The sequence below is a fragment of the Camarhynchus parvulus genome, chromosome 2 (genome assembly GCF_901933205.1).
Source record: "Camarhynchus parvulus chromosome 2, STF_HiC, whole genome shotgun sequence".
Taxonomy (NCBI): Eukaryota; Metazoa; Chordata; class Aves; order Passeriformes; family Thraupidae; genus Camarhynchus; species Camarhynchus parvulus.
The window spans coordinates 102,650,905-102,674,156 of NC_044572.1; the positions used below are offsets into that span (position 1 = coordinate 102,650,905).

The 23,252-nt window shown below is 39.0% G+C and overlaps 1 protein-coding gene across 1 annotated transcript in view; it reads left to right on the top strand.

The window, feature by feature from the left end:
• Window positions 1-23,252, top strand: part of DLGAP1 (DLG associated protein 1) — a 397,584-nt gene that overhangs the window by 244,697 nt on the left and 129,635 nt on the right. The window contains exon 4 of the mRNA XM_030970064.1: window positions 18,813-19,838. Coding sequence (XP_030825924.1) covers window positions 18,885-19,838 — 954 coding nt within the window. The 5' untranslated portion in view covers window positions 18,813-18,884. The remainder of the gene's footprint in view (window positions 1-18,812; window positions 19,839-23,252) is intronic.

Here is a 23,252-nt window from a genome sequence, read left to right on the forward strand (position 1 = left end):
AGCCCTGCCAACTGTATCAGTATATGCTACTGAAGAGACCAAAATTTGGTAAGCCACTGTGTTATTCACACAGTGGATTTTCTGTGGCTTGGGTTTAATGTTTTTCTAAAGAAAATGCCTGAAATATCCAATTCCATCAGACCTGAAGTTTTCTCTCTCAAATTATACAGGACATTTTTTCGCTGAAGGTTCTGGGGATATCTTTCACTGGGTATGTCTTTCACTAAAGCCCTCTTGCCTGGAGAGGCTGTTGAGAGCAGGCCCTGCACAAACTGCTGCCGTGCAGCCTGCATGAGTTGTAACACAATGAAAATCCCTGGTAGTGTCATCTGCTGGAGGGATTTTGCAGAGCTGTCAGTCATGCTTGCTCTACAGAAGGGAAGGGTACTCTTGTTTCACACCTCAGTTCATGGTCTCAGGGGTGTAATCACACAAAGGGTTTCTCCAGGGAGGTACCACAGAACCTGATGAATGCCATAGGCTTTTTCCGCGGAAGTTTCCCAAGCACTAGCCCTTGTTCTTAGGTCCGGTGGGCTATGTGTAGTGGAATTATTTTTTTTCCACTGACACAAAGCTAGACTAGATATGCATGAAGCATGTGCTTCACTAATCCAGTCTAATGGCAGGAAGCCTAAACTATCCATATGCTCGCTGTGGTCTGGCATTGCAGAGGCATGCTGACAATTTGGCGATGGTGACTGTTCCTGTGGGCGTCACTGAGACATTCCTGTTTCACTTCTTCTCTTCAGTATCATATGATGTTCTGGGAAGCTGTGTACATTCTGTTTCTTCATGCTTCAAGGAGAATGATATTACATACCCCAAAGTCCAAGAAGTTAAGAAATACACACCACAAGCTGTAACAGACCAGGAGGTGAGGTGAAACAGGAAAGGTTTTCTTCAGGCAGTGGTTTAATACCACCAGCCAGTTTCTTTTCTTATGATTGCCTTCTTTGTCTCCAAAGCAGCCAAGCTCTGTTTGCCATAGAGCATTTCATATTCCTCTCACTCCTCTTCATGTTTCTTATCATAGTTGGTTATATCTTCTCTTTCAACCAGAACATTACTCTTTAGAAACACAGTGCCGCTTACATGTTTCTGAGAGTATACTTCTGAGGCCAAATCATGTTAAAGCCAGGGAAGATTATCAGTGAAGTTATCCTTTGAAGAAAATGGAAAAATAATATCCCTTGTGACATTTAAACAAACAAACAAACAAACAAACAATTAAAAAATACCTGTGGAGTTCGTTTAGGAATGCAACTAGCTTGAAAAAAAGTCCTATCATTAAGTGTTCAACAAAAAATATTCAGTTACTGACAATTTGTCAATTATTCTAGCTTCACAAAGGGCATCTAGTTGGCCATTAGAAGAGATCTGAAACATTTGTGTTAAGTTCATTGTTGAATATTTGTCCACAGTGATTGCATTCCAGGTAAATTTCATCTATACCGTTTAGCCATACTGTTGATGACCAATGGCATGAAAACTGCCAGCTTAGAAGAATAAATGTAACTTTGTTACTCAGAGCATTTTTAAGAAAACTTCTTTCTTTGCATTCTTGCTCTTAACCTGTTTTCTGATCACAACTAGCGCTGAGGAAAACTGACATGAACAATCGCTGGGGACTTCAGGCCGTGGGAGAGTGGCAACCACAAAGTCTGGTAACAACAGTTTTATGTGCCATGTGAGGAGTAGGCAGGAGCCTGTGACTATCTTGTCTAAGATTCCACAGTTTGCCTATTAAAAGTGAGTACAACCCCACCAAATTAACCAGAGCAGGATGCTACAGCAAACCTGTCACTTTGAGAAGGGGGTGTCATAACCTCCAGGACGAGGTCAAAGGTTTTGCTGAGGAACATAGGCATCACCCAGAGAAGAATCACTCCAGTCTGAACAGAGCAAGACAATATTACAGCCTTTAGAATTTCTCCCTTTGGATGAGATTTAGAATGTGTGAAACATGGACTGATAAATTTTGACAGCTTGCATTTCCAGATGTCAGGTATTGGTTTAGCTACTTATAAGAATATGGGTGAACCGAATTGAAAGTACAAAAGATTTTTTTTCTTTTATTACCTGCATGACTGTGGGATATTCAGTCTCGCTATAATAACATGCTCTTTAATTAGAAGATTAACAGATATGTTAACAGAAGTGTTTCTAGTAGTACAATTTTGTATTTAGAACATCCATTTAAAAAATTTACTGTAGAATTCTAATCAAAAAAACTTTCTACTACAACACATTCCAGTTTCTTGAGCTTCTGTCTATGAAAAGAAACAGGAGCGTTAATGAAAAGGAGATATACATAATGTTTTTTACAATTGTCATAATTCATAGAATCATAGAATGATTTCAATCATTTACTTCCAACCTTTTGCCTCAGTCAGGGACACCTTCCATTAGACTAGGTTGCTCAGAGGGCCATCCAGCCTGGCCTCCAATACCTCCAAGGATGGGACATCCACAACCTCTCTGGACAGCCTGTTCCAGTCCCTCCCCACCCTCACAGTAAAGAATGTCTTCCTAATATCTAATCTAAACCTACCCTCTTTGAATTTTCACCTTTGTTCTATCACTCTATGCCCTTGTAAAAAGTCACACTTCAGCTTCCTTGTTGACCTTTTTTAGGTACGGTGATCTTCTCCAGGCTCAACTCTCTGCGTGTCTTCATAGGAGAAGTGTTTCAGCCCTCTGTCCATCCACATTGCCCACCTTTGGACTCACTCTGACAGGTCTATGTCTTTCTTACTTTAGGGTGCCCAAAGCTGGTGGCAGTAGTGCAGGTGGGGTCTCACCAGAGCAGAGCAGAAGGGGAGAATCATCTCCCTCACCCTGCTGCTCCTGATGCTTGGGATGCAGCCCAGGATGTGGGTTGGCCTCCTGGTCTGCAAATACACATTGCTGAGTCATGTTGAGCTTCTCATCAACCAACACTTCCACGTTCTCTTCAGGGCTGCTCACAACCAGTTCTTCACCCAGCCTGTATTTGTTCTTGGAATTGCCCTGACACATGTGCAGGACCTTGTTCTGAGCAATACAGGACACAGGAATAAAAAGGACACAGGAATAAAAAAAGTTATGAGATGTGAACTTCTGTTCACTTGTTCAGCTCTGGTGTGACTTTCTATTTTTTTATGAGACCTGCAAGAATGTAATAATCTTTACAGGTACTATGGTTGTCTCAATCAGATTTGAGTTCAAAATTTTATGAGAAAATGGCAGAAAATATAGCTGCATACTCAGCCCAAATAATCACACACTCTCCAAAAGAAAAAGTGTTCTTTTTCACACTTCCCAGTAAGGTGAGATTTAACTGAGGTCAAATCAACCTGAGCACATGGATGAGCTTTCCCAGGTCTGCTGTAAGAGTAAAGTAGGAGGTGCTCAGGCAGCTGAGAGGATTCAAACTGCAGGACCAATGGGGGCAGACCAGGTGTTCACATCTGAGCCTGACAGCAGCTCCTGCACCAGACAGACCTTGAGGGCTGATTGCAGGAAACCTGAGATGGGATCAAACCACTGAGCTCCTTGGCTTTCCCAGGTTCCCAAGCAGTGTACCTGGGAGGCCAGTGGATAGTGAAAGAAAAAGGGAGAGCTTGGAGGATGCATGATGCTGTCTGTGTCTTTTGCTCTTATTCTTTATCTTCAGATGCCACTATTTCCAACTCTGTGTTGCTTGACAAGGTCCTGTCAATGGATTTTGTCCGTGGTACCTTATGCCACTGGAGTCAAAAAAGGTCCAAGTATAATTCATTTCTAGGGAAAATTCCACTGTTTTTATGGTTTTTCCCACTGTCAGGAAACAGGTGGGATTTGCTTCTCTTCCCAAAACTTCCAGGGGTCATACAAATCTTGTATTTCAAGCCCTGCCGGTTTAAATTTGAGGCAGGGAGGCAGGGCAGGAGGTAGGGTGGTGGGTGGAAGAATGGGCATGCACAGATGGGGGATTGTATAAACCTTATTACTGAGGAAGCCTGGCAAATAATGCTTAACAGATCATTATTGTTACTGTGCACCATCTCAAACCTTCAAAGTTGCACTTTGTAACTGTCTGAGATCATACCCTTAATTTCTCTATAAAAACCATAAAAACTTCCTTTTAAATCACAGTCTTATGGAACTAAAGCAATGTTAACAGACTTAACAGGCCTGGCAGATTTCTTCCTATTCACGTAGGGTAGAAGAGATCACAGGCCTCTTCATGCTGCTTCCAGAGTTTTATTCTGAAATTTCTCTACATATGCACTTGACCTGCAAGTCTCTTTTCATTTAGGAAAAGAGAGGAATGACTTTTTCAAAGTATGCAAGGCTCTTCTAAACACAGCTTTATTGTCAGCCAATAAAGTATTTATCCTAATAATGAAAAAAAAAATAGTAGGTCAAAAGAGCTGTGCTTTGCGTTGGTAGTTAGAAAGGTGTTGATAACACCATTACATTTTCTCTCCCCTGTCCAGCTGCAAAGGGGAGCAATAGAGAGGCTTTGGTGGTGTCTGGCATCCAGACAGGGTCAACCCACTCTACAGGGGTTTTGGTGCCAAAACATGGGATCATGAGGATTTTGAGATAAATATAGTAATTGGGAGAAGTAATGGGCAAAACAAATTGTGAACAACATCAAAGTGGATTGACCATGAGGAATTTTTGTCATAATTATTGTGCACAGACAAGGGTCGAATTTTGTGTAAATTGTCCAATTTTTTTCTGTGTTGTGATGAATTGTGATTTTTTTCTGTGTTTTTGTGCAGGGAATTTTGTTTTGTTAATTTGGTTGCATTTGTTGATGCAAGGGCAGGTTGTGTGGTGAATATGAATTTTAGTGATAATTCTGAAATATATGATTTTCAGAGGTGAGGGGTAGAATGTATTGGGTGAAATGTATTGGGTTTGCATGGCCAGGTAGTGGCAGGGGGCTACAGAGGTGGCTTCTGTGAGAAGCTGATGGAAGTTTCCTCCATGTCCAGCAGAGCCAGTCCCTGGCATCTCCAAAGATAGGCATACCACTAGCCAAGGCTAAGCCAATCAGAAATGGTGATAACACCTCTGTGATATCATATTTAAGAAGAAGAAAAAGAAGTTACGGCACAGTTGTAATTGCAACCAGAGAAGATCAGGGTGAGAATTTGTGAGAGGAGCAACGCTGCAGACACCAAAGGCAGTGGAGAAGGAGGGGAAGGATGATCCAGAGCAGAGATTCCCCTGCAGCCTGTGGTGCAGACCATGAAGAGGCCGCTGTGTCCCCACAGCCCATGGAGGAGCACAGGGATGCTGAGATCCACCTGCAGCCCGTGGAGGAGCTCAGTGCTGGAACAGGTGGATGCCTGAGAGGAGGCTGAGAACCCATGGGAGGCCTGTGCTGGAGCAGGGTCCTGGTCATGGCCTGCAGAGCCATGGAGAGAGGACCTCATGCTAAAACAGGTCTCTTGGCAGGATTTCTGACCCAGTACCCACACTGGAACAGTCTGTGCCTGAGGAATGGCAGAACTGCACCCTGTGGAAAAGTGACCCACGTGGCAGCAGTTTGTGAAGAACTGTTTCCTGTAGGACAGGCTCATGTTGGAGAGGATCATGGAGAACTTTGTCCCATGAGAGGGATCCCACGCTGGAGCAGGGGAAGGACTCCTCTCCCTAAGCAGCATCAGGAACAATGTGTGAAGAACTGACCATAAGCCCCATTCCCCATTCTCCCTGCACCACTGAGGGGATGAGCTAGAGCTGGGAAGGAAAGAGGAGTAGAGGGAAGGTGGTTTTAAGATTTTATTTTACTTCTTATTTTCCTGCTCTGATTTCATTAGTGATAAATTCAATTATCCCCAATTCGAGTCTGTTTTGCCCATGACAGGATTTGATGAGTGGTCTCTCTTGATCCTTACCTAAACCCATGAACCCTTCATTCTATTTTCTCTCCCCTGTCCAGTTCTAGAAGGGAGTGTTAGTGAGGCTTTGGGCATCCAGCCAGGGTGAAGCCATTACATTCACTCAGGTAAAGGTTAACTGTGTTAGTTGGATCTTAACGTGTTCTTATCTGGTGTGATTTCAGTGAGTTTGTAGAGTATACAAGTTTTGTTCCATCTTCTGTTTACTAATTAGTTTACTAATATCCTTCAAGCAGTTGTCATCTACAAGCTAAAAGTTTTTTAAAAGAAGCTAAAATATTTTAATTTTAAATAAAATTCATGCTTAAATAGTTTCAAAATGGATATTACAGAAACCAGTATTCTTCATTCATGCTGGAAAGTAGCACTACCGAAATCATACCTGTCTGAAAGCAACTATCCATGTTATCTTACAATACTCCTTCTTTGGTGCCTTAAAATGTACACCCTGAAAGTACACCGAATATTTCAGTTGCAGCAGTACAGTTTTTCTAAGCAATGTGTCGTGTTTCTTTGCCAGTGCTCACTTGCATTGCTGTTTCGGCAGCGGTCAGCCTGACTGTCAGAACAGATAACCATCAACGAGTCTGGCTTTACTGTGAACTTCCCAAGAGAGAGGGTAGACATGCAATTTTAGATTCAACTACTGTTTTATGGGGGTAGTGTAATTTTGTTTCTTCAGTACAGATTTAACATTGCTAAAAAGTAGTGGCTGAAAATATGAAAGAAAAATAAAATTAGTTTACTTGAACATTGGGCGTGATTCTGAGTTACATTTGTGAAAACACAGGTTAATGTGTCTAATCTCAGTTAAATTCTTTGTAGACTGAGGAATTCACAAGAACAAATCTGCAGTTACTGATACAGCCTACCAATTTAGTTGCATTCGTGACAAGAACTGTATCTGATACTAAATGTATAAAGTAGCCAAAGGCTAGATGGGAGGGAGCTGCTGGAGTTCCTAAAGGCTGGAAAATCTACCTTCAGATGTGATTGAGAAACACAGTCACTTTAGGTTAAGACATATAAGGGCGTGAAATAGTTCTGTCTCACAGCAGCAGGAGGGAATGTGGCTCATTGTAAGGGCTTCTGGAAAGGTTTATTGAAAAATCTCCAGAGCTATTAGCTGGAATTGGATACAGGACACATTTAGCTGCAGCTATGTATCAGTGGCTAATTACCAGAACAATTTTCTTGGAAATGAGGCAGATTCTGTTATTTCATAGCTTTAAAATCAGACTTGCCATCTTTCCACAAGGTGTACTCTACGTCAGCAATACATTGTAGCTCCGCAGTAGCAGTTATGGATGGTTTTTATAAGACTTGTGAGGAAAAACATGAGGACATGTATGAGGATAAACAGCATAGCCCACTGTGCCTCCTCCTGAACTTACACAATAATGCTGACTTGTAACATATGATGAGCCTCATGTTTTGAGGGGAAAGATGAGATTTCAGTTGAATTGCTGAAAGATGTAATAAAGGGAAAAGGCTGTGTGCTTTTTATCCAGGTTTGAGGGAGTACGTCTTTTTAGTACACAAATTAAAGTAGGTCGTAGAAAGCACTTACTCTTCACCTTGAAATTAAATTAGATTAAATTGGGAGGAGTAAGCAACAAGAAATTAAGACGTTCTGTATATATTACCAGTTTGATAAATATGGTAGCCTGCTTATGGTGTAACTCTTCTAAAGAAACATTTTTCTAAAGTATTTTCAATGCTATAGAAATATTTATTGCACATTTTCATATTACTCTGCAGGTACTTTTAACAGAATATTAGAACTTCTTTTAATTAAAAATAACTTCAAATGCACTACTTCTGTGGGTTTTTTTAAAATACTCAGGACAAGATGCTTTGCAGTAGAACCTAGAGATAAAGCTCTTCACCTTAAAAGGTATGGTATTGCAGTATATGAATACTCTATCATTTGCAATTGCATGTAAAATAGATTTCAGGAGTTCCTTAATGTGTATTTCATTTATGGTAGTTTTGTGTGAGAAAGCAATGAGTTACCCATAATATTCTCTTTTAAAGTGCCTTATTAATAGTTTTAAAATTCTATCTACTTAATATTATGGAGAATACTTACTCTATCCTATTACTTTAAACCGTCAAATATTAAAAGCAGAAATTAAGTTCGTTTCATTATATTCGTGTTGGTCTCAGGAGCAATTCCATTGAGATCTGTGAAGTTGCATCAATTGGGGCATTGCTGGAAATAGAAACATGTAAAAAAAGGGAATTAAGCTTATACTTCCTTCTTTTCCTTTTGTGCTTTCTCTTTCACTCCCTCCTTCACTTCAATTTTTCTGTGTCAATGAAGGCATCTAAATACAGCAAAGTTCAAGTGAAATGAAAATATTCTTGAGTATATTTTCCTTGATTTTGACTCCTTTACTCTCTATATATAAAGAAAAGATTTAATTCCATTCTTTATTATTGTGTTTCATGTCAGCAATGTGTGAAGTTCAGACAAGGCTTGTATAAAATAACAGATTCCAGTGCGTTGGTATTCCCTCTGAGCCCCCAAGAGTGAAATATGCACTGTATAAATGCCTAATGTGCTGATGAAGTCAAACATCCTTCAGGATTAAGATGTTCATTTACCATTTTGTGTATCTCAGCACAGTGATTTGTGATGAGCTTCTGTATGGCATGGACGTAATGAAGAGAAATTGTCCTCAAATCTGCCTTTCTTACAAACATGGATGTGAAGTTCATGCCAAGCATTTTAGGTGGCACCTACTATGAGGGTACCACCCCCATATTCCTCACGATGTCAAAGCCTCAGAGTGAATCCTGTGTGGTTTCATCAAACTGATAAAAGATCAGTCACAAACTGGAAGTAAAGTCAGAGTTCAGTTCTGTGGCATTGCAAAGCTGACCTGTGCAATTCAAGATTAGAAGTATGGTTTATTCATTTTTCCTGTTTGGATATCCAACATTAGATTATTATTCATCATAATTCATTTAATCAAATTATTTTTTCAGTTATTTTTGCCCCTTCTGATTTAAAAGATGTTCTGAAAGATTTTTCTGAAATTTTTAAGCCACGTTCACTGTTTAGAAAATATTATTTCTCTGAATAGTTTCTAGCCTGCTTGCAGGGGTTCATTAGCTTGTATGCAGTAATTAAGTTTTGTTGTGATTTTACTTGTTGAATCCTTCTCTGATTCTTTATTGGACAAATATAGTTCCTACAATCAAATTCTTATCATGTGCCATTTGTATGCTTAACTAAACATAAACAAAAGAAATTCAAGATAAACTTCTCAAAAGTATTATCTAATCTTTAAATCTACTTGTTTCTAGGTATCTGCAGACCATTGGTTCTATTTATTGGAAAATGCTCCAAAAAAAAAAGATGCATGAGTATGATAGAAGCAAATTCCATGTGCGTAAATAATAGCAGAAAAGTCTGAGATATTCTTTTTTACTTTTTTATGTTTACAATCAGAATCATATCCAAAAATAAAATTTACTGTTACAGGGGTTTTGTAAGACTTCTAAATTATTGCTGTTGTAAATAAATAGATTAAATGTAGCTGGTGGTTTGGTGTTTTCAGTGGAATTGAATGAAGGCTTAAAGCAGAAAAGGAGAAGTTGTATCCTCTGTTCAAGGGCAGAATCGCCTTCCAGAGGGGATGCAGCCACTATCTTGTGCCATGCCTGGAAAAGAATATTTTGCCCACAGACTTTCTCTTCCTTTGCTGTCACATTTTACTCTATGACATACTTGCTAAGCAGCTTTTTGAAAGTACCAGTAATTTTTTCCAGACAGTTTTCATACATTAAGATTTATTTTCCAGTTTGTCATAGCTCAAAATCATTTTGTGGAATTCTGTGAAAAAAAGTTCTCCTTAAAAATAGTTGCTATTTCAATTTCTTCATAACTAAAATCACTCGAGAAAATATTTGTGGTAAATGTTTCCCTCTGAAAATAAGATTTTAAGGTTTCTTATTATTTTTTTATGCCTCTAGAGGTGAAATGAGACAAGTTCATTTGAGCAAGCAGATTAAGAGTTCTGCCAAATCTAACTATATTTCATAGCATTGCTATAAAACTGGAAAGTATTTCCATTTCATTTACTGTGTAATAACAAATATTGATCAGTTACTGTAGCCATCAAAGATAAGGCAGTTAACATGATCGCATTTCTATACCACAGCTAATGTGAGGATTTGGTTCTGTTTTTAGTTGTTTGCGGGCTTTTTCAAACCTTAAATTCATTAAGTTCAGTACTATAGCCATGTTTTAGGTAATAAAGAATCCTGTTACTATCTGCCTTTTAATCAGGTGTTTCATATTCAGTGCCTAACTGAGCTCACAATTACTGGTTTTTACTTTTAGATTGAGCTGAGAGGAACAGGTTGAAATGAGAAAGATTAAGTTTTGATCTAAGCATGACTGTTTTCTACAACCCAATGAGTTTTCTGCCCTGCTGGCTGAGCTCTTTTATCTCACACCTTCAGAGAGGGCTTTTTCTTGTTCCTCCCAGGAGTCAGTTTTCTCCCATATAGGAGTTAGCTGGTCTTGCATATGAGCAGATCGTTCTTGGCATTGTGTACCTCTCCTCTTTTCCTACTGCCTCACTGGAGAGACCTGGCTTGGGCACACAGAGCTTGGAACATATCCATGACCAAGCAGGGTGATCACAGTGGTGACATTTATTTTTACAGTTAAAGCTCCATAATACCAAAATGACTATGAAGTGAATTTTCCAAGGTGTTCTTACGCATAGTTATGATGTGGGACAGTTTCTCTGAGGCTTGGCAGGTGCTTTCTGGTGGGCTAATGGGGGTCACCAGTGGGCTGGTGTGGTGATTGATATGGCCTGTATTGTCATTCTGTGAAAAGCAGTGTCTTCACGACTCTTACCCTTGGTCTTCACAGAGCTCCTGTAGCATTTCCAAGGAGCTTCTCCACTAAGATGCTTTTTCATTAGTTTCTGGGCTGACAACAGATGTTCAGGGAAGGCACCACTCAAACAGAGCTATGGATTGAAAGCCAAGATAGGAGACCATCTGCAAGCATAGAGATTCTGGTGCTTGTATGTTTTTGTAGCCCCCACTTTCACTTGGACTTAAAATATTATAGTGTACTTGGAAGAATATTTTCTCAAAGAAATCATCACTATTTCTGCTAAATGAGGTCAGAGTATGTAAGTCTGAAGCTATAGACAGAGTCTTGTAAAACTATGTTTCATTAAATTGAGTTGAGTGATTTTTCACGGAGCAAGAAATATTTAACATAGTGTTTCACTTGATCTCTAAATAGCAAGGAATATAAAGCCTAGGGACAGTTTGAATCATGAGATTCACTGGTCAAGGCCAGCAAAGTCATGTAATTATGCACTCACACTGTCACTGCCATCATAAAAGTCAAAGTATGGATTCTCAGGTGCCTTGAGTGGAGTGTAGTGCATAGGAGTAATGTCAGTTCCCTGGCTTTACAGTGAATATTGTTATTTCAATGTATGTCTAGAAAAGCTCTAGAGAGCATGAAAACCTGTATCTCAGGCAATAGTTTAACTGTGATACCTGTCACAGTGCCATGCTACAGAATTGCAAAACACTTAAAAACTGGTAGAAAATGAGTTAATGACCTGTGCAAATGGGATTTGTGTAATGTTGGTGCAAGCCCTGATTAGCAGCTTCCATTAGATCCCTGTCAGTCACTAGTAGCTGTAGTGGCTCCTAGACTTAGACATGCTGGTGTCCTTGCAATGAAGATCAAGAGCTTGTTTTAGTACAAAAATGTCCATTTTCACTATGTGAAAGACACGTTGAAGGCCATGAATTTATCTGCCTTTGACAGGAAAAGTGCACATTTAATTTTTAGGTTTTATCTGCTGATCACCTCATTCCTACTAGAAAGATAAACCTTTGACATTCATAACTGACTGGCTTGCAGGAATCTAGATACATACCTGATATCTCTGTATCTGTATTAGTCATTTAATGGTGTTTGGTTTATGCCACTGTGATACCCACTCTATCAGATGCCAGTGCTGAAGGAATGTTTGGCCCGTCCCTCGTTCCTGCTTCCTTTTGTTATCCAGAGGCGGTAGAAGACAATCATATCATATTGATTATTTGCAATTGATAGAAAGTAATGACTGTAATCCTTTCATTTTAAGAATTCTTCTGAAGAAAGCCAGCAAAATAGTGTTGCAAACTTAGGTGCAATAATAAGGTACCTAAAAGAGAGCAGCACAGGTAAGTACATGTTAACCTGATTCCCAATTTTGGTGTATCTTCCTTTTAATTCCCTTTTGCTCTTTCCTCAGACAAAATATTCTGGAAATGCATTGCAAATTCTACTTTAAAAAAAAATATTAAGGTCATAAAGCTCATCATTCCCCAGACTGAGGAGGTTAAAATGCAACATCTAAATTTGGGTATGAGGTATATGCTTCAACACTGCCTATATGACATTTATTAAATGATTCAATTTAATATATTATTTTACTTGCCCATTATTCAGACGTAATATCCTGTTTGTTTTCTTTCTGGGAGAAGAAAATGTCCATTGGCAGTTCTGAATTCACAACAGGCTCTCCAACTGATGTGCTGTACCTTATCGAGTCAGACTCTGTCCTACACCACAGGAAAGTAATGAGTAGTCTAATTGCACTATATATTATTACTCACTGCAGCAGATCAGAATTTTTTAAAACTTGACTCTTAATTTGTGTGCAAATCAGGAGAGTGGAAGAGCAGACAATCACAGTTTAGTACTTCTTTTTGTGGAGCCAGGATCTTCCCATGCAATCCTGCATATTGCCAGCCACATTCCTGAGAGGATTGAAAAAATCGGTCTCTTTGCGTCAAAATTTTGCTGACATATTACTGTTAGAATCTTGCAGACTTTGTAGTGTATTTAGATATGACTCAGAGGTTAATTATGTGTTAGGTTACCTTAGTGACTACAGATTTTATGACACTGCAAGTGGCAAATCAACTTGCTTTTAGCCATAGAGATTAAAAAAGTAAAACCAAGCCCAAAACTTTAAGGCACGTACTGTCCTGGTACTGACCATCACAGTTGCTCACCAAAAGCACATGGATAGAAGCAGTAATCAAATTTAAATATGATACCTGATACCACAAATATATGCAAACTAAAAATTGTTGGATGCAGACAGAAAAAAACCCACCAATTTTTATGATGCCATTGGTGGGATGCCTCTCTTGGATTTTCTTCTGATATGCATACCATTCACAAGGGCCTCCTCAAGATCAGCTAAAGCTTAATTGTGGGTTTTTTTCCCCAGTTACTCCCACTTATTGATCTCCCCATGCACTTGGAATGGGTTGACTGGCCAATATATTTCTTTTTATGGCTCCTTGTCCACTGTTCAAGATTAAATTATACTGTAAATATCACTTGCCTGGTGTGATTGCTGACACAGAAGAAAAAATTAGATGTTCTCTTGAGAGTTTTACCCAAGGCACTGAATTGTTCATATTACATGCCAAAATGTATTAGGGCGATAATTTCAGACCTCATTTTCTTTTGAACACCTTTAATAAAATATGTGGATAGATGAATTTTAGAATATGTATCCTTTTATTGATGTCTAGATTTTCATTAAGGTGATGCAATGTAACAAAAAGGTCCCACATAATGGCTGCAAAATATCAAGACCTTTGCAAAAAAGCAATGTTCTGCATGAGGAGCATATGGAAGTTTCTTACCATAATCATATTTTCCATTTGTTCGTAAATTTTGAGAACTGGGGAAAGGAATTTCACTGAGAACATTCCAGAGTGTGGGATTAAATAAATAAGCAAATTCTGAGAACCTTGGGAGTTTAGTATGGAAATCAGAAGCTATCTTTGTTTACCACAGAGCATAAAATGAGAGCACAACTATAAACAGTACTGCTAAGAAGCATCATTGGTTCAATTTGTGCACATGATTAAATGCCCTCTTCACTCAGAGCTGAACATACATGTAAACATATTAAGTGTTCACATTGCCTTCCACCTCTGTCCCAGTGCTTCAATTTCTGGACCTGACAGACACCTGAAGATTCAGAAGTCGTCTGATTCTTGGAATGGTATCTTAGAAGAACCATACTCACCAAACAATAAAAAAAATCAACATCCCTCACTCCTTGGTCTCTGAACAAAGATATTAGATCCAAGGTGCTGTGGCCCTGATTGTGCCTAATTAGGGTGTCTCTGTTGGAGAAAAGAAGACTTCCCCATGGTTGGGGAGGATTGTGTTAGAGACCATGGAGTCGAACTTGACACCCAGAAGTCCATGGGCCCTGAAGGGATGTGATGCAACCATGGTGGACATCATTGTTGGACCACTCTCAATCATCTCAGAAAGGTCATGTCAGTCAGGAGAGGTGCCTGAGGACTGGAGGAAAGCAAATGTTATCCCTGCCTTCAAAAAGGGGCAAGAAGGAGGCCCCAGGCAAGCACAGATCCATCAGCCTGTGGGGTGTTGACCCTGGCAGGATGTCAGGTGCCCACTAGAGTCATTCTATCACTCCCCTCCATGACTGGACTGGAGAGAGAAAAACAAAAGTCTCATGAGTTGAGATAAGGATAGGGTGAGTTCACAAACCAATTACCATCATGGGTAACAGTGAAAACAGATTCAAATCGGGGAAACTAATTGAATTTGTTACCGGTCAAAATCAGAACAGGATAATGAGAACTAAAACACCATCCTCCCACCCCTCCCTCCTTCCTGAGCTCTACCTCTTCCCCCTCTAAGTGGCAGAGGGAGACAGGGAATGCTGCTGCTCAAGGAGTCCTTCCTCTGCCCCAGCACATTCTGCATTCTGCAGTCTTGTTGGATGAAGCCAGAGGGGCTCAGGGGCATATCAGTAAATCTTTTCTAAGAGAGAAAGTTGAACATATATCTAAGGGAAAGAATACATTTCTCAAAGATGTGTTTTATGAGTAAATTCGGAACACATGAGTAGACAATATAGTTAAATGAAATTTGTAAAAAAATATGGTGATTTCTGCATTCAGGTTTTGTCATTTTGCATTCATTTTCATTTTAATTACATGGGATTTAAATAGGCATTTTTCTAGCGACTAGGTTATTCCAGGGAATTGTTATGCATTAAGGACACCACATTAGGGACAAGGATGAATATATTTGTATTGTTCTTACCAAGGGCATCCTCAAGAAAACAAAAGCAAATGTAACATGAATGTTGAAAGTAGTAAGCATTCTTCATCCTTACAATGCTGTATCTCTTTAACATCTCCTTTATTCCTATGCCATCAAGTAGTTTTGGTCTGCTGTCTATAGAATTGCTATTTGCACTGTTTATTAATGTGTTCATTAATTGTCTTGCCCTATTTCATGAATAATTAAGTGTTCCTATTTTGGCCAAAAAATACCAATAAAATAAAAGACTTAATTGGTTTCCTCTCAGCTACTCATGGCATGAACAGGTAGCCCTGTCTCCAGCTGCTAATTGTGCTAAACATTGATGTATAGGTTCAGACAACACAATTATGGAATATGATGCATATTCTTTGAAAAATACTGATGAAATCAGAGACTGTAGGATAGAAATTTTTTCGAGACATATTAACATATTAAAAGGGGATTGAGGTGTGAGAGGGATTTAGGTTTTGTGTTTGGAGTGATTTTGTGCAGAAGAATTGTCCACTGAATATTTCAGAAAAGCAACATTTCTTTCTTCAATGTTGAGCATAGTATACTCATTCTCTCCTTCCTGGAAGGTGCACTATGGTACATAATTGGGTTTTTTCCTAATTCATTGCACTTTCAATGCTGTGGCAGCAGTAATACAGTTAAGGTAAAATGAAGCTATATTCTAGTAAATGCTTATGTAGGACTTTTTAATCACAATTTTCATGATAAAATAAATGTTTCAGTGCTGTTTCACCAGAAAAAAACCCTTTCTTATTGCATCCAGCAGTCTAGGAATTGGGAATTAATTACTACCACTTCTTTTTGTTGCACTCCTTTTGTTAGGTTGGTTTTTCCCTTTTGGTTTTCACTTGATTTTTCTATCTGGATTTTGCTTCTTTGTTTGTTTCTTCTTTTTTTCCTCCTCTTTTAAATCTGATTTTTCATAACTCTATGATCTTTTGCTTTCACAAGCATTTTCTCTGTTATTCTCCTTATCTGTTCATCTGATTCCCTTTGGGCAGATCATCCTATCTATCTTCTGCTTTTTTCTCCAGTACTTCCTCATAAAAGATCCATTGACAGCTCAGACTCAAAATACATGCATTTTTTCTCCTAAACATTCCATCCTACTTGCCATCCAAGCTCATATAGCCGTGCTTAGCCAATCTTCCTCCACAATTTTTTTGAAAACCTGTCGTTTTCTCTCTATACAGGGAAATGTCACTTTTCATAAGCTTTTTCACTTTTTACCACTTTTTGCACATCCTCCTTAGCATCCACATTGCCAGTCCATCCAAAACACAGCTGGTAACATGGCTGTTCTCATTGGTCAAACCATAGCTCCATCTTTTAAGCTTGTTTTTAATCTCAGTGTTTTCCACAATATTCTGTCCCAGTCTGTAAGCCAGATCAAGGGTTTCCTGATCCCAGCCATTTTCTGTATCAGTATATTAAGGCCACATTTTCTTGATAATTTCATGACATGTCCTGTGCCTGTCATGACCTCACTATGCTGTAAATTATTGGTCCTCTTGGTTCTTTGCCTACATATACTCTTTTTTCCACAGTATGTGAAAATTTCATAGCCATTCAGATAGGGAAAAATGAAAATAAATTGCTGATTTAGGGCATGTCCCAGTTAATTGTACTCTTTCATATCTTTCTCCTATCTTTGAGGCAAGGTTTAAATTTTTTTTATCTTATATAGCACACTAGTCTATTTTTAGCCTTAAGAGAATTTATCCATCATCGTAAGGACTGTTGCATGATTGCAAATGGATTTATGGAATTAAATTTTTTAAAAAATGGCTGAAATTTTGTTTTCATAAACCTTGATGTGTAAAAGATATTCATAGATAGCAAAAATTAAACTATTTTTATTTGGTCTCTGTATCCCTTAGAAGTACTCTGCTTGATGAGGTATCTTTGTTCAAGTAACATTTTCAATTACTTAACTAATTAATCTACTACTACATCCCTTTGGATGTTTCTCGATTACACAGACTAGTAGATCATATTTTTAAAACTATGGTAGGGATGTAAAATTCTCTTTAGAAGTGCTTAGGATTGTCACCACAGTATAATTGACAAGTACAGCTCCCTGAATATATTATTTTCATGCTTTTAAAGGTGCCTTTAGCCATTCTCGTCTTTAGGTAAATCAGTCAGCTTATCCATTTGGAATATTTCAAGAGATTTTTGTGGCATTTTGAAAACTTTTTTTTTAATTCAAGGTCTCCTGAGAAGGAACATTTTCTGCATTGCAGGGATCCAGTGAGGGGGAATAAAATGCAGGACATCCAGATTAGCTTTGAAGCATACTGAAAAAAAAACTCCTCTTTGGCTTGCTGCAGATTCAGAAGAAAATATAAAATAAGTTCTGATGAAGTGCGGAGCATGCTTTTCTAGACTGACATTAGCTTAATGCTATTTTGGAAAACTTCATTGTTACCAATTTGCCAGTGGGTACAATGTCTACAACCTGTTAAAACACGAACTTCAGCTAAAAGAGTGCTGTAGGAGCATAGTGGAAACCTGTTTGCTATACACGTTTGTCCTTACTCCAAGAAAGATCTCAAGAGCTACATTTCCAAAAGTATTTATGTGATTAGCCATGCCAGAAATGAGTAAAGTAGCTGAGTGACTCCCATTTCAATGCAATATAAGAAAGCATCCTCTAAGGAGTCCTCTGCCCTTCATCTTTTCAGATGGCACCATGAGACTGCTTTGCCACACCTGAAACCTCATAATTTACACACTGGTAGCTCATAGGTTTCATCCAGACTTTTGCTGGAGTTGAGGGCTGAAATGAGGGCATCTGGCTTCAAACAGAATGGTCATTATATCACTGGGGATGAAGATTTCCATTTGCAATTTGTTGTAATCCATATTCTACAGCATTGCGAGTCACTTCAGGGATAAATAACTGCAATGAAGAATTAAGTGTTATTGTTATTAACTGTTATTGTTGTGTAACAACAAGGTTTGGCTATCCCAGTTCTTTTAATGGTAGGAGTATGTAGGGATATATGAACACTGTTCGGAATAATGAAAAATTGTTGAGAGATAAATCAAGCCATGCATTAGCAGAATAAGATGTTTGTTGTTTTTCTTTAGTGACTAGGAGCCAGAAAATAGTAAATACAAACCCTACAGATATATAGGATGTTAAATAGTTGGTTTGGCTTCGTTTTGACAGTTAGTGTAATTTATTGGTTTTTTACTCTTAATTTGAAAAGAACTTACGGAAATAACATCTTGCTGTTGCCTTGAGATGATTACAGTCCAGGCAGACGACATGGAGATTGAGTAAATATATTCATTGAAGTTAGAGAAAGGTTTCCCAATAATTGCACCATGCTTTGTGTTTGGACCAAAGAAGCCCAGAAATTAAAGAAAAAAAAAATTAAAGAAAATATCTTTTTTATGTGTCCATTTGGCCTTGAGAACCTGCAGATGGGCAGTTAAGGCATCCCGGGAGGTCCCTGTCCCTGAATGTTTTCAGGACTGAGGTTTTAGAGTAGAGGTGGCAATACCTATCTTGCTTTTCATATTGGAAACATTGCCTGGTTTCTGTTTGCAGCTAATGGAACAAGATCATTTTTCTTGTGTACTGCTTAGGTATCCTTATCACCATGCTGGAGGTGGGAAAGATTAAAGGGTAAAAAGAGTCTGAGAATGTTTATTTCAGTTACTTTTGCAATAAGAAAAAAAGAATGTTAAGTGTGCACATGCAGTTTATTCTCTCAGCTGGAATATCTTATGTGTTCTGTTGTATTTCTTTCTTTTAGGCCTTTCTCTGAGTTCTGCCTGTTGCACAGCCATACATATTAGATGACTTTGGGACTCGTTTTCCACCAAGGATGAAGGGATTATCCGGCAGCCGCAGTCACCATCACGGGGTTGCCTGTGACCCTGCGTGTGACAGCCTGCCACACCACCAGGACAGGAAGCCATATTTGTTAAACCCGGTGGAGCCCCACCCCGCAGACCACCCTTACTACACTCAAAGGAACTCTTTCCAGGCCGAGTGCATGGTGCCCTACAATGATCAGATTGCCAGCAGCACGTTTCCCCGGAGGCATTACAGCTCCCACCATGAACTCAAGGACGAGTGTGCTCTGGTTCCCCACGGAACTGCCAACAAGACTAACCGCATTCCTGCCAACCTCTTGGACCAGTTTGAGCGGCAGCTGCCCCTGAATCGGGATGGCTACCACACTCTGCAGTACAAGCGAACTGCCATGGAGCACCGCAGCGACAGCCCGGGCAGGATCCGGCACCTGGTTCACTCTGTCCAAAAGCTCTTCACCAAGTCCCACTCGCTGGAAGGACCATCCAAGGGGAGCGTCAATGGGGGAAAAGCGAGCCCGGAGGAGTCACAGACGATGAGGTATGGGAAGCGCAGCAAGAGTAAGGAAAGGCGATCAGAAGGTAAGCCCAGATCCAATGCATCAGGATGGTGGAGTTCAGATGACAACTTGGACAATGATGTTTGCATTTATCATGGTCCCAGTGGGGTCATGACCATGGGAAGATGCCCTGATCGCTCTTCTTCCCAATACTTTATGGAAGCCTATAACACTATTAGTGAGCATACTGTGAAGTCCTCCAGAAGCAATAATGATGTCAAATGCTCTACCTGTGCAAACCTGCCTGTGAATTTGGACTCCCAGTTAATGAAGAAAAGCTCTTGGTCCTCTACATTAACCGTGAGCAGAGCCCGTGAAGTTTACCAGAAAGCATCAGTTAACATGGACCAGACAGTGGTGAAGGCAGAGACGTGCCAGCAGGAACGGTCATGTCAGTACCTCCAGGTACAGTGTGGAGAACTGGTTGCTGTTAACTGTGCTCTGCCTTGTCTCAGGTGTTTGTGGGGGATGGAGGTTTGCTCTGATGTCTCAACTTTCCCCAGAGGTCACTGATCACCAAACAAGGGGTTCTACTACTAAAATTAAAAATATATCAGCTTTTGGGTTGGTTTTTTTTTTGTCCAGAATTCAGCATTTCAAAGTAACGGTTCATGTTAGAACAGGATTTTTTTTTCATGTGGGAAAAATAAGACCTTTCTTTGTACCTTTTGAGTTTATAAGGCTGTCACAGTAGGGGTATGGGGAATTTGATGTTTTAGTGCTTTCATTTAGCATTGCAATGTCAATTAACTGAATGTTACCAGGATACAAATTCTTTGATTTCTATAATTTCAATTTTGCTTTCATTTAGTGCTCATTTTTTAAGAAAGCTTTTGAGACCCTTTTGAGAAACTACGGGGTACCTTAATACTTTCTCCAGCAGGAAAAAAAACCTACTTTTCTTTTTGCCATAGAATATAAATTCTCTTAAAACAGTTATTGTAACGTGTCTAGATTTGTTTATCAGGCTATTCCTTTTTTTATGGCTCTGAGTCAAAAATAAAAAAATCAAAAGGTTGAAATTATTGCTTGTTCTGATTATACATTTTAGGAGTACATCACCTACTCCCTCACAAGCTGTTTTCAGTTAATACAGCGTCACTATTTTTCACCAGTATTGTATCTTTAAATGTCAAGAATCAGATGTCTCCTCTTGGAGCTATCATACTGCCGGTGAATGTTTGTGGCAGGAACATGGATCAGAAAATATTAAAACTGTTTCATTCTTAGGAGAGCTGTGGATAGCTTTTATGCACTTTAAAAGAAGCACTTATGGCACATCTAAGTGTGTGTGTAAGATGGAACAACGTTGCACAGAGAAGAGAGAAGACCATGAGGAAAAAAGAGGTTTGCTAAGATGATTCGGTTTCATTTTAATGTAGTGGGACTCTTTTCTATTTGTATAGAACTGCAGCAGGTTCTCTCATATGGGTGCTTTAATGAGACAGTCAGCTTCCACATTCTGTTGTTTAAGTCAGTATGCAGAGAAAGCGTAGGACTGAGGCATCAGCATTTAAAAATTGATCTTAAAATGTTTTATGGAGTGTCGTGCAAAATAATTTTGATTACCAGCCTCTGGGATGCTAAGTCTTAAATGTAAAGGAATGTAAATGTATATTTTCTATCAATTGTTTAGGTGAGTGGGGTGGGGGAAGAGGGGCAATACAAATGCTCAGTGTGTTTACAGCTCTGCGTATGGGCTGGGGAGGGAGAGGGGTTTCAAAATAGCCTCAGGTTGCAACCTTTTGAGGTTTTGTGCATTTTTTATTAAGTATCTTTTGTGTGAATTTTGTGAGTAAGAAGAAATCATAACTTTAGGCTTGAGTGTTGTGGTTATTTGAACCCTGAGATTTTTCTTGTTGGTATTTTTGTTTACTCCTTCAGCCTTCTCTTGGGTTTAGATAAAATAGCTGACAATTCAGTATGTGACCAGATGGCTAGAAAAGAGTGAAAAACTGTGCCAGCATCAGCTTTAAACGAACACCTCCATAGGGACCTTTAGATAATGTTTAACTGACAGGAATAGACTCCTCAAGTGGAATTAGAGGACATTATCTGTGTCTGTATGAAAATATGTCCAACAATTGTCAAGGGCAAGAATTACTAAATTCTCACTTAGAATCACTACTTCTTACTGTGTTTCCCATTCTATTTCAGTTTTCACTTAATTTTGTTTTATTCTTTCTAATTGCATGCCATTGTAAAATCAAGGGAAATATAATTAGTTTTAAACTGTTTTGTTGTTTTTTTTTTTTTTAAGGAGAATCTTAACCAGGCATCTGTTAACATTGGAAGTAATATTCAAACAGAGTACAGTAGATTTGAGGAAGCAGGTCAGGATTATTCTTCTCTCTTGGCAGCTTGAAGGGATGACAAATGCATGTAGGTATTTAAAAAGTCAGTCTATTTTGAATGCATCCCCTTGCTTTTCTCTTCACTATATCACTTATCTTTTTACACTGCGAGCCCTTTGGGGCTTGGACTTTGTTCCCTTTTGTGTTTCCACAATGCACAGCACAATGGGACACAGAACCCAGTTGAAGCCTTTTGTCTGTCCTGCAATATAAATATATATTAACAGCAGCAGAGTTCCACTCTGTTAGAGAGTTGTAGAGTTACTCTGTGCATCTGCTGTTTTCCAGGTGCACTTCTCATTATTGCACCAAAAGGCTGGTGTCCTGTGTTAGAGCAATTGTAAAGGCACAAAAGGAGATGAAAGCTACAAATTCACAACACTGAACAACCCTGATCATTTAATTTCATTGTCATGATGCTTCTTTGTTGCTTTCTATAACTCACTAAATGTTAAATAGATTTATCAATTTGCTTGTTATTTAAGTTGTTGTCTGTGGTCCAGGACATAAACTCTCAGGACATAAACTCTGATCATTCAAAGAGCAGCTACTTGTTCATGCAATCATCTCTTCTTGTCACAGTATCTGAATTCAATGAAGGAGTCACTTTTTTCCAACTTGGGATACTCAGGATAATTTTCTTTATCCTGATAGATCTGAGTATATCAGAGATCACAGGTGACATTGACTTCACATCTGTTTGTAAGGGCTTTTATCACAAAAGTATCTGCATGAATTCTCAGTATAAAGACAGAAAAAAACAAACCATTATTTCACTTGCTGTGATATTTTCCACTTAACTGTTCTGTGGAAGGTGTTGGCAGTAATTAGTATTACAGATGGGCTTATTTCTCATAATTTGGAATTTGGATCAAGTGCAGAGTCCTCTGCATTGTACTGTCTTTCTTTACCCCACCAGGCTCCACTTCCAGCCCTGGTGCTGAGGCACAGTATCCATCCTTGGAGTTCTTGGGGGAGGCTTGGGTCTACCCTGTGCATCTCCAGAAACAGATGTTGTCCTAGAATAGTCTAAAGACTGTCAAGCAAATCTTTTCCTCTTACCCACATTTTGGGAATGGAATTGCATTTTTATCTTCTATTTCTCTTTTCAAGAGTGAGCAGTTGGATAGTAGAAAGATAAGGTTCTTTTTCTGAGCTGATTTTTATTTCAAGAAAGTGCTATTTGATCCAGCTTTACAGTTGGACTACAGCGAAGGATGGTGAGAAGGAATTGTTCATGTTTTATCAAAATGCTTCTTCAAGATGGTTTCCCTCCCTTGAAAGAAAAAATTTTAAAGCAGTGGACAGCCTCTACTTCTCTGCTAGCTTCTGCTCTGGAAAAAAAAAATGAAATTAACCAAACTGTCAAAGAAAACATGTAAGCAGCAGTCCTTTGCTGCAAACAATAGGGTCTAAATACACAGGGAGATATTTCTGACACTCATGTTTTCTATGAATTCATGAT